The 11,360-nt window shown below is 43.3% G+C and overlaps 1 protein-coding gene and 1 pseudogene across 3 annotated transcripts; both read right to left on the bottom strand.

The window, feature by feature from the left end:
- Positions 1 to 483: 483 nt before the first annotated feature.
- LOC147828202 (protein DEK-like) lies at positions 484 to 3,659 on the bottom strand (annotated as a pseudogene).
- Positions 3,660 to 6,161: 2,502 nt separating this feature from the next.
- LOC147828201 (uncharacterized) lies at positions 6,162 to 11,318 on the bottom strand. Of its 3 annotated transcripts, none has more exons than XM_087210890.1 (4): positions 10,815 to 11,318; positions 9,249 to 9,356; positions 9,031 to 9,154; positions 6,162 to 6,948 (listed from the first exon to the last, which is right to left on the bottom strand). In XM_087210890.1, the coding sequence occupies exons 3-4, from the start codon at positions 9,102 to 9,104 to the stop codon at positions 6,300 to 6,302; spliced, it is 723 nt and encodes a 240-aa protein (XP_087067016.1). In that variant the 5' UTR covers positions 9,105 to 9,154; positions 9,249 to 9,356; positions 10,815 to 11,318; the 3' UTR covers positions 6,162 to 6,299. The 3 variants fall into 3 exon arrangements, with proteins under 3 accessions (XP_087067016.1, XP_087067017.1, XP_087067018.1); XM_087210891.1 differs by having other exon boundaries at positions 10,987 to 11,318; XM_087210892.1 differs by having other exon boundaries at positions 11,148 to 11,316.
- Positions 11,319 to 11,360: the final 42 nt, after the last annotated feature.

Here is an 11,360-nt window from a genome sequence, read left to right as displayed (position 1 = left end):
CTAGTGTATGCTTGATGTTTTTAAAATCACAACACTGTTAATGTTTTTAAAAAGACAAACTTCATATTTTATTGTTCTTGACTGCTAATACCGGGTGGTATTTCCCAGGTGGAAATCAGCAATGTGAACCATGGTTTTCACCAGACAACAAGGGGCAGGTCCGATGGACGGTAGTACGGAAGCCACAAGAAACAGGAAAACCATAAATACTCAGAAAAAAATCACCCAGTCGTTATATGATAGATAATTTCTGTAAAGTCTTCCTCAATTTTTTAGGTTCTCTTTGTGCAAATCCATTAGATTTGTAGTATTGTAATCCACAACAGTGTTCTTTTTAAAAAAGAAATAAAAATACTTTATATACAACAAATTGTTTTTTAAAAAATACAAAAATAATATATGTCCCTTCTGTCATGCTGACAATTTGGCATATATACACATGCAGAAGAAAGTTCTGATTTAGTCATCCAGAAAGCTTGTGTAATTTAACAAGATGGACACACTGCCACTGAGTTCACTGACAGGAGAGATATGTATTCAAAATATTTCATATACTAAATACTGCAATAGTCTCTGCATGTATAAATGGCATTTATAATAGTTTTTGTCCTACTTGATTGAAAGTATGTCTTAAGCAAGCTAATATTAAGTGCACTAAAGCCCAGTTCAGGAATCTATAACCTTATATAAAGAAATTAAAGTGTACAAAATACAACTATAAAAGCAAGTAACAATTACTGCCATGCAATATTTTAAACTAAAAACAGCACAACATGCAATTTAAAATGACAAACTCAAATTTACATTAACACCCAAGTTAAAAAGGTCAGCAGTAAGTTCTACCAACACAAGGATTTAGAAAAGGAAATACATTCTCTTTGCTGGTATAATGTATAAATCAGATCTTCCAAACTATGGGAACAAGTCATCTCTGTCTTCTATCTCAAGAAATCAGCTCTTTTACAGTTGTTTTTATGAAATCTTTTCTCAGTTAAATCATAAGCAGGATAATTTTCATATACCTCTGAAAATCTGCTTCATTGTGACTTCCTCCAAATTATCATTGGCCAGTAATTTCTTTACTGTTTCCTTTAACTCTTCTTCTGTAGGTGGTTTCTTCAATTTTCTAATTAAAGGTTCATCATCTGAACTATCCTCAGATTCACTTTCTTTTTTGGAACTGCTCTAATTCTTCTTCGTGGTGCTGCTCTCGGCCTTCTTAGTGTTAGCACTTTTTACAGACTTTTTACTTTTAGAAGTAGCTTTCTGTTTAGTTTTTTCTTTTTTAGATGTCATTTTTGGTGGCTCCTCTTCACTTTCTTTATCTTCATCATCTGAAGACTCTTCCTCATTTTTCTTTTCATCTTCATCACTACTAGATTCATCTGACAGAATTTCAAGACATTTGGTTTGCTTTGCCTTCCTTGCCATTCTAGAACTGTTCCGTTCCTTTTTTACTGCCCTTGCTAGAAGTTTTTTTAGATTTTGGCAATGGTTTGCCTGAAGGTTTTGGATACATTAAAAAATTCAGGGCTGGGGATTTAGCTCAGTGGTTCTGGCTCCCGCCTCGCAAGCACAAGGTCCCGAGTTTGATCCCTGGTACAAAAAAAAAAAAAATTCAAGATCCTCTTCACCAGTTCACTGTTTACACCAGATCTCTCCAAATCAAGAACTTCACATATGCTCCTTTACATAGCATTTCTAAACTTTTTCAACATTTCTTCCTTCTTTTTATATTGGATACTCCATTTTTCAAATGGAAAGCCACTGAATTGACCCACATTCTTCTTTAATGTGGACACTGTGCCTGGTCTGTTGTAAAGCGGTTTGTGTAAATTTCTTAGTTCATCTGCTTTTTTCTTACTCAGAAATAAATGTATCCTTTCAATTTCACAAAGTTTCTGTCCCTTGCCTTGTGCAATCATAAATGGTTCTCTCTGTAAAGAAGACACTTGGATTATCAGCCTCTACTTTCTTCTTTTCCCTCTTGCCTTCCATGATGAGACTCTTTTTTTCCCATCTCCTCATTTCTTTGTTTTGGTAGGTTTTGAACTCTTTCCGTTAGTTCTTCATCAAGCATATACATTCTTCGCTGAGCTGGGAATTGAACCCGGGGCCTTGTGCATGCTCGGAAAGTGCTCTACTACTGAGCTACACCCCCAGTGCCTTAAATATATACATTGTTGTAAATTACAGTCCTCCTGCTATGCTGAAGAATACTAGAGCTAGTCATATCCAACTGTATTTTGGTACAGTTTATCTATTACCAGCTAAAAAATATTCTACAAGTTCATAATGATGAAAATAAATCATTCTGAAAGTTAAAATTCTGTTTAGCCCTAACCGCTTAAAACAAAAAATGACTCAGAAAATGAGTGTATGCTTTATAAAGTTTAAGATGTTACTTTATCTAAAATCATTTACCTCTGTACATGATGGTGAGCACCAATCCCAGGGAAGCTAAGGCAGGAGGATCACCATGAGTCTGAGGCCAGCCTGGTCTACGAAGTGTGTTCAAGGCCAGCCTGAACTACATAGTGAGACCCTGTCTGGAAAAAATAAACTCACTAATTGAAATAAAGTCAAATAAATTGTTCCAATAACATTAGATATTGTTGGCAGTCCTTTCAATCATCTGAGTAGATGCTTATTTTCTAGAAAGCTGCACTTGATAGAAGAAATGAACAGATGACTAAGACATTGAATATTTTTGGAAAATGACCATCTGTAATAGGAAAATGAGACACAGATATCATAATCTAACATAATGATGACAAAACACCTTAAAATGCAAATAAGTTTTTGTGCTAAGGAAGGATTATTAGGGAAAAGGGAACAAAATATGGGCACTGACTCTGAAAGACAGATAAGATTTAGGGATGTACAGGAGAAAGGGGTATATACAATGAAGATCAAGCACTGTTGAGCAATCCATATGATCACTCAACATCCTTCCCGCAGCGATTTACTGTTCATTTGCTTCTGAATAGCTCCCTAAGCAATTTGCCAGAGCATTTTCCTGAGATTCAGATTAATACAAATCTGGCAGCCAACTGGTCAGTTCCACTTCACATCCTACAGGTACCTCATTCTTCCTCCTCTTCACTCTTCTCACGGGGGTCGGGCATTTGGGGCTCCTTCTTGGACACGGATGAGGCGGGGGCCCAGGAGGACATGCTGGGGACTGCGGGTCCCGGCCTGGAGGGGGCTCCAGGAGGCGGTGGAGGCTGACGCCTGAAAGTAGACCCTCGCGCGATGCTCCACGCCACCGAATCAATAAGATTTTCACAACAGTGTTCCTTTTTAAACTATTAAATATTCTACCACTGGATTTGTAATTTGTGCTGCCTTAAAAAATACTCTAAGCACGAAATAAACTTCACTAGCAAAAAAAAAGTTTGTCTGGGGCTAAGGATATGCTTCAGTGGTGGAGTGCTTGCCTGGCCTGAATGAGGCCATCCATGGGCTAAAGCCACAGAACTGAAAAAAAAGGTTGCCACTGATGTATAGGAATGGAGAGAGTTTTCTTTTTGAATTTCATTACTACAGTACACAGTGGTACCTCGGTTCATGAACTTCATTCCCTGATTCTGGGAAAGACAGCCACAGTTGTGTTTGTCAACCAATGCAGAGTTTGTGAACAGAAGCAAAATTTTGCCCAATACTTGTGTTGGGGAACCAAAGTATTTGTGAACAGAAGCATTTGTAAACTGAGGCATCATCTGTCATTTATACACTATAAAATTTACATGATTTAGGGTATGTGTTTTGAAGAATTTTAGTAAATTGTACAATTGTGGGACAGTGAACATCCCCCAGATACAGAACCTGGCTATCATCCCAAAATATTCCCTAGTGCCTTCCTGGGGTTACTCTCCTCTTACTATCACCACAAGAATCACAACACTGTTTTGTCTTTGTGGTACTCCCTTTTCTAGAAAATTCTTAAAAGTGGAATAGGACCAGTCTTTCACGTTTCTTACACAATCATACTGACACTGAAAAATAACATTTTTCCTTTTACATACTTCCACTTGAATTTCATCTCATTCTGTTTAAAAGTTAGCTTTACATTTTTAACATTATATTGGCTTAAATTCTGAAGTTAATGAATGACTTGTGAAAAAGACCACAAGCAAGCTTTAGCCGCTATCAGCCATCACCCATCTTCAATTCTTACATAGCACAATAACATGCACATTCTCTTTTCTCCCAACTGTGTCCTTCTGACAGCCCTTTTTCTGAAACTATCTTCATTGTGTCCTCATTCTTTTTATTTTTGGGGGGGGACCAGGGATTGAACTCAGGACCTTGTGTTTGCGAGGCAGGTCCGGTGCCACTGAGCTACATCCCTGGGACTTTGTCCTCATTCTTGAGCAGTGGCTTAGTAACTAATGGACTCGGACTCAGCACTTGAGCATTAAGTTCATGTCTTTGAAGACATTTCTGTTTTTGTTTTCTCTCACTTTGCTGTTGGTTGAAAGTCTGTGGTCTGTCAGTCTAGTTGTACATCCTCTATCATTCATTTGTTGCTTTTTCTCCTCTGGTTTCCTCCAACAACTTCTCTTTGTACCTGAAAGTCCCTGCGTTTGCTTATGTGTCTATGTATGAGTCTACATTAATTTAGCCTAGTGGAGACACACTATCCTTTCTCAACTTGAGGATTCATGTCTTTCAGGAATGCTGGAAAAACTTAAGCGCACTTCCACGATTGCCTTCTCACCGGCTATTTTTAGTTTACAGAAATTCCATGCACTATTCAATGGGCCTTCTCACTTTATCTTCCCCGCCTCTTACAAACTCTTTATCACTTCATCTATTGCTTTTTCATAATCTGTTTCAGGGTTCATAATTCTGCTTTAGGTTGTAATCCAAGATTCCCGATTCTCTCAGCACCTGCGTCTATCCAGCTGTGTAACCATAACATAGCATTTGATACTTTGGGGATCACATTGTTCATGGACATTGTCACTGTCAAATGTCCCCAGGAAGGGGAAGTAAATTCTCCAGCAGACCCTGACTTAAGGTAATGCATGAGACTGTGCAGTTTCTTGAGGTTCGCGATTTTGTCAGGGTCCTCTCAACACACCAGTAACTTCAGTGGCCTGGGTCACGGGCGACATCCAGACCACTGGGGCTCAGCAGGGACACGGTCACCCCTCAGAGGACACTTGGAAATGTCTGCTCATTTGCGTTTTTGCAGTTGGGGGAACGAATGCCACTACTGGCCTCTAGTGGGAAGAGGTTGCGGATGCTCCTAACATCCTCAATGCACAGCCCAGCCTCCCTGTTCCCAAACAACCCACCCCAAAATGTCCACAGTGCCAAGGTTGAGAAAACTTGATCTGCCGTGGAAAAGGAAAAGTGTGGTATGGGTTAATCTGAAAATGGAGTTAAAATCTCCATGGCCTTGTGCTCTGTAGGGAATGATTATTGTAAACACATTTTCTTTCTAGCACTGCCAGACGCATAACTCCCCATGCAACCTACTAGTACCACCAAGAGCATAACTCCCTATCTCTGCTCCAAGCTTGAACACATTCTGGAATGTAATGTACTCTCTATGAGGCCCACTCTAAGTACGTGTCTTGCTTATCTGCTCCTCATGGCAGACCCTACCCTGAACTGATGCATACGCCAAATATGTTTCTGACCTTGAGTTTGACCTCGCTATAGACCAATCAGTGAGAATGATTTTATGTATGTAACCAATCAACTGCCTGCTCTGCATCTGTACTAGTTCCTGCTTGCAAATCCTATATAAACTGTAGACAGACAGAAAGACAGGGCCTGGTTCTCTGAGGAATTATCCAACCAGGCCCATCGATGTAAATAAAGTTTGCTTTCTGCCTTCACATCCTGAGTGCCTGTTGGTATTTCTCATTTGCTGTTACAAACTCACCAATGGGTGCATCTGGCAGACCTCTAAGCTCTGAGAACTGGTATTTTCTGTGTGCACACAGGAGCCTATTTCCACACTCGGAGCCAACCTGGAGTTGGTCCCTGTCACTGATGTGAGCTGGCACACACCAGCCAGCACACTTCCCTGCCTGTGGATTTTGGCAGCATGTGAACAGGAAGTGTTGGGCGGCAGACTTCCAGAAATGAAACCCTTCAAAGAAGAAATGGACGACAGCACAGAGGAGGCCAGGACCTTGAGACACGTGCTGAGAATCAGAGGCAGAGATTTTATTTGCAGCGAGGACAGAGTTGCCTCAGTATACCAACGAGGTGGCAATTTCCCCACACCCCCAGTGCTCAGGCCTTCCCACACATCCCATCTCAGCTCTGAGCTTCCCTTAGGGCACATCTGCCACTGCCATTGACTTGGGCTTTGTGCAGATCATGGCCCCAAAGCACAGGATGCCACTGAGGAAGGACAGAGTGGCAGTGACGATGCCTAGTGGGAACACATAGGGGAAGTGTTTCTTGGTCACAGCCTCTTTGCCCACAGTAAGCACTAATGGGAAATCAAGGGCGCTTTGGCCAGAAATGTCCATGACATAGTTGCAGCTCACAGCCAGAGCCACACAGCAAGAGTTGAGGCAAAGAAGGAGGACCGAGCTTCTGTAATAGAGTCGCAGGAATTCTGGGTAGGTGGGCTTCAGCCTGCTGAGCAGGAAGGCCACTGTGCTGAGAATCAGGGCCATTGGCTGTATAAACTTCACCAACACCATTAGATCTTTCACAAACTCAAGCTCAACTACCTGGGTCCACCCCCTGTGCATGTTAGCCACTACTAGCACATCAACCACTGTGCCAGAGTTGTTTTGCCTGAGAGAATCCTGAGCATCCCAAAGGCCAATGAAGGCAACGAGAGAAACCTGGCTGTCAAGTTCCCACATGCGCCAGGATACGCTGCTCACTACGATGATACCCAACACCCAGGCCACGGAACTAAGCAGGAAGGCAGTCAGGGCACAGATGTGCTGCTTCATTCCAGGAAAACTGTAGAGGATGTTGCAGAAGCAGGAAGCCAGGGCAGGAACACCAAGGAAGGGAGAAAAAACAGAACATGAGTCATGGGGAGAGGGGGGTAAATATTTACATGCTGTTGCCCACATATGAAATTTGTATTTAAAAGTTCTTCAGGGGCCGGGGATTTAGCTCAGTGGTTCCGGCACCTGACTTGCGAGCACAAGGTCCCGAGTTTGATCCCTGGTAGCAAAAAAAAACAAAAACAAAAACAAACAAACAGAAAAGTTCTGCATAGGTACTGCTGTCCTAAATATTTTACATGAGAAGAGAAAGAAGCCTAGCAGCTGTGTGTGGCAGAACACCTGTAATCCCAGCACTGAGGAGGCTGAGGCAGGAGGATCTAGAGTTCAAGGCGAGCTCGGGCTGCATAGTGATTTATAGCTGGTCTCAGGTACATACAGATACCTTGTCTCAAAGAAAGAAAAGAAAGTACAACTGAGAAAGGGAAAGACAGAGGAAGGAAGGAAAGAAGGGATGGAGGGAGAGAGAAGAGAGAAAACAGAGAAACAAGGGGAAGGGAGGGAGGGGAGTGGCAGAGGGGAGGAGAGAGGAGAGGAGAGGAGAGGGAAGAGGAGGGAGGGGAGGGAAGAAGGAGGGAAAAAAGCCTAGGAATCCATGACAGCTGTGGGCGAATGAGTTGGTAGGTGATTTTGGAGGACAGTGTGGCAGAATCTTTCAAAAGCAGGCATGTTCATGTCTTGTCTATCAATTCCCATCTTGAGAATTCATACTGAAATAAGAGTTTGTACAAATATATGGAGCAATGTTCATTTCAGGGTCCTTTGCAATAGAGAAAATTGGAAGTAACCAAAGTGTTGATAAATAGAGGGGTGTTCAAGTAAATTATGGCATCTTCAACATCATAGTGCAATAGTACATGGCCATTACGAAGAACGAGTTAACCCATATGAAGTCTAGGAAGAAAAAATACTATCCAAAATGAATAAAATGTAAAACCCAAAATGAATAAGAAAATGCATGGTGTGAGCATTTGTGTTAAAGGAAAACCATATCTGCTTTTCTTTATATATACAAGTAGATATGAACATATTTGTTAAAAGTTGAAAAGATGCACACAAAAGGAGTCATTCTAAGGAAATCAGTTTGGTAGAGAGGAGCTTTTCATTCTTATCTACATATATTTCCACAATTTGTTTCTCTATTTGCTTACTGGTTGGTTCGTCTTACAGTAGTGTGGATTGAAACAAGGGCCTCACTCATGGTAGGAAGTGCTCTGCCACTGAGATAAACCCTCAGCCTATCTGTAATGCTTTGTAATGAAAAGCACACATACTTTATAAGGAAAGGTGGCCTGAGCCTGACCTTATGGATCTATATGGGAAGTGTCACACACCACGCCCATTTACCTTTTTAACCCATTGCTTGCTCCAAACTCTACCTATTGGCTTCTTGTGGGTGCAATTTAAAACCATCCTGATGTACCTCATATGCAGCAAATATCTTGTATGAAGCAAAGCATACACTTCACATTTAGATTGGGAACTCAGTTATTTGTCTCCCCTGTCAATTCAAATGCATGGAAGTGGTAATAACAGGAGTAATAACAAATTACAGTTGGGGGGCCACCCCTGGGGTTGATTCCCAGAAAGGTGGTGGTAATGTCTGCCCAAGCAGGTGGGCGATGTGGGCGCTGCCCATGCAAATCATTCTAGGGGCCTCCAAAGTCCATCTCCTTCCCATGCAGTCTGCTGTCTCCAACCAGGCCCCAGTAAGCACCAGGCTTCCTTGGGATGTGCTTTCTCATGAGGGGAAGGCAGCTGGCTACTGTGAAAGTTGCCTTGTGAGACAGGGGTGGAAATGATGGCCAGGTTTGAGAATTCACTGTCCAGAGCACTTCCTTGCCAAAGGAGATCTGAGGGAATGGACCACAGGATCAGGCACTTTTGATGGAGAGAGGGCATCAGCAAGGAGAATGCTGCAGTTGTCAGGAAAATGTGCTAGTTTGGGGTGGATCTGGTGATGTCTGTGTAGGGACATGTTTTTCTCAAAGGCCAAGTAAGAGAACTACATGTAACTTCTCTACACATTTACCTAGGGGTGCGGAGGGTCACCGTCCACAACAGAAAGATGGAATGATAACTATCCTTTGCAGAAGTAGGAATCATTCTTCACGAAGAGGAAAATGCCCAACCAATAATGAAAAGTGATGAACCACCTACAGGAAGAGAAGTATTGTTAGGTAAAATTTGAGGTAGTAAACAAGGCCTACAAAATCCTTGGCTCCCATTAAATAGTCACTACAGCTTTACCCTGTGTTTTGCATAACACAGGCCCTTGTGTCAGTGCTGTGTGCATATGGGTACGTTCAATCCTCAGAGTCCAGTAACAGATGTAAAATTGTGATCCCCGTCTTACTGCTGAAGAGAAAGAGCACAAAGAGATGCAGGACATATGCAAGTTCAATAAGCGACATAGACATAAATGGCAGTGCAGACTCCAGAGCCCTCACACACAGTGCTTCCTGCCCGTCTTGCTATGCGATGGGATTTATTCACATCAAGAGAACCAACAAGGGCGGGAGGTGTCGCTCAGGGTACAGCACTTGTGTAGCACGCACAAGGCCCTAGGTCCCATCGGCAGTGACACAAAAGAAGAGTGTCAACATGCAGATGACTCCCATCAATTATAATAATGCCTACCCATGACCTTTTCTGTGTCCTCTGAAAATGAAGCCTGAGTGACAAAAGCAGATGGAAACATGTAGAACCCTTGGTTCCTTGCCTCCTCTTGGCTTGAATAAAAACATCTTCAAGGTCAACTCTTTCATCCAAAAAGATGAAAAGAGAAATATGAGCAAGGGTGTGGAGACACGGGCATCCTTGTGCACTGCTGTGGGAATTGTACAGTGATTCCTGGAAAACTTGACCTAGGAATCCACATGTGAGTCAGCATTGCTACTTCTGGGCATGCGCGAAAAAGAGGTCAAGGCTGGGTCTTGAGAACATGTTTCCATAGCGATGATCACGGCATTATGCACAGTCATTCAAAGGGGACACAACCCAAATGTCCACTGATGGATGGGAAGATAAACACATGTGGCCTCGACACAGCACACAAAGGGAGAAAACTCTGCCAATGCTACAACCTGCATGAACCCTGAAGACATCGTGCTGAGTGAGGTAAGCCATCAAAAGGCAAATACTGCAGGTTGCACTTATACAAGACACCTATAGGAGGCAGATTTCCTAGAAACAGAAAGTAGAATGTGCATGCCAGGAGCTGGGAGGAGAGTGAATGGGAGGAAGTGGAGATGGAGTTTCAGTTGCGGACCATAAAAGAGTTCTAGAAACGGATGGGAATGATGAAATATACTGAGTGCTCCTGATCTCAACATGTCAAAAAGACTGAGACGATAAACTTCATGCCATGTATATTTTTCCATGGCAGAAAAGTCTCACTGGAGAAGGCTACAGTGGAAACTGCCTCCAGGGTCTTCACACTCAACTCTGTGCCCAACCCTGTTCTCCTGATCATTTTATCAGTGCATGTTCATACCATCCGGTGTTTCCATTCCCTGTGGGGAGCTGGTACGTGTGCGCAGTACACCTTAGTTCTTCTCTAGCCTCTTTTCCTCCCCTCCTCCCACCCCCCCACCCCCGATCTCCTGATCCCCATCCCTTTCCGTACATGTTTGCGGTACATGAGCTTTCCATTCCTTGTGCAGACATGGTCCGTGCACCTCACACCTCTTCATTCCCTTTCCATCCCCTTTCCCTCCTCTGCCTCGCCCCTCCCTCCATCTCCTGATCCTCCCCTCTTTGAGAAAGCTCTGGGATTGCTGAGTGGCTCCTTGCCTCCTTCCTGGGAATACTCACTTGCTTCCCTTCCTTGGCTGCTTCTTCAAGCACCACCTATATCTCACGGTGGGATGAGTCCCTCCTCACCACACCCGTCCTTCCTGTCTGCATTTCCCATGCAACCTTTTATCTCAGCCCGTGGCTTGCATTGTGTCCCCCAAAGAGACACATCAAAGTCACAGCCCCAGACCTTTAGAATAAGACTGAACATAGAGCCAGGGTCTTTACAGAGGTCCTCGAGCTCAAGGGAGGTGTAGAGGGCCCCTGAATCCAATGTGGCGGTGTCCTCAGAAGATGGGGACAGGACCTGTAGAGGAAGCTTTGTGCAGCGCTGCTATGATGTGCACAAACCTTCCTGGGCATTGGGAAGAAGAGTAGCTTGCGTGGCCCGCCTCAAGGAAGATTCATGCTGGAAGGAAATGGAGACACGTAAGTGACAAATGCAGATGGGCGAAACAGGCCTGTGAGGCAGCTGCACACACAGCCTGCAGGAGAGAAGATGCAGAGAGGATGCCACGTGGGACGGGGGTGGGGGGCAGATAATCTTTGAGGAAAAATTGTCCT

This window comes from Heterocephalus glaber, unplaced genomic scaffold (genome assembly GCF_053883595.1).
Source record: "Heterocephalus glaber isolate CG9 unplaced genomic scaffold, H.glaber_assembly_v1.0 deba00001234, whole genome shotgun sequence".
In the NCBI taxonomy this organism is placed as follows: Eukaryota; Metazoa; Chordata; class Mammalia; order Rodentia; family Bathyergidae; genus Heterocephalus; species Heterocephalus glaber.
The sequence above is the reverse complement of the archived record's forward strand: the minus strand, read 5'-3'. Positions and strand labels throughout refer to the sequence as shown.

Bases quoted from the DNA above. Each gene is read 5' to 3' on its own strand.
- LOC147828201 (XM_087210890.1), bottom strand. From the start codon at position 9,104: ATGATTCCTACTTCTGCAAAGGATAGTTATCATTCCATCTTTCTGTTG. The intron at 6,949-9,030 runs GTAAATGTGTAG...CATCCTCTACAG, and splicing joins GTGACCCTCCGCACCCCTAG to TTTTCCTGGAATGAAGCAGC.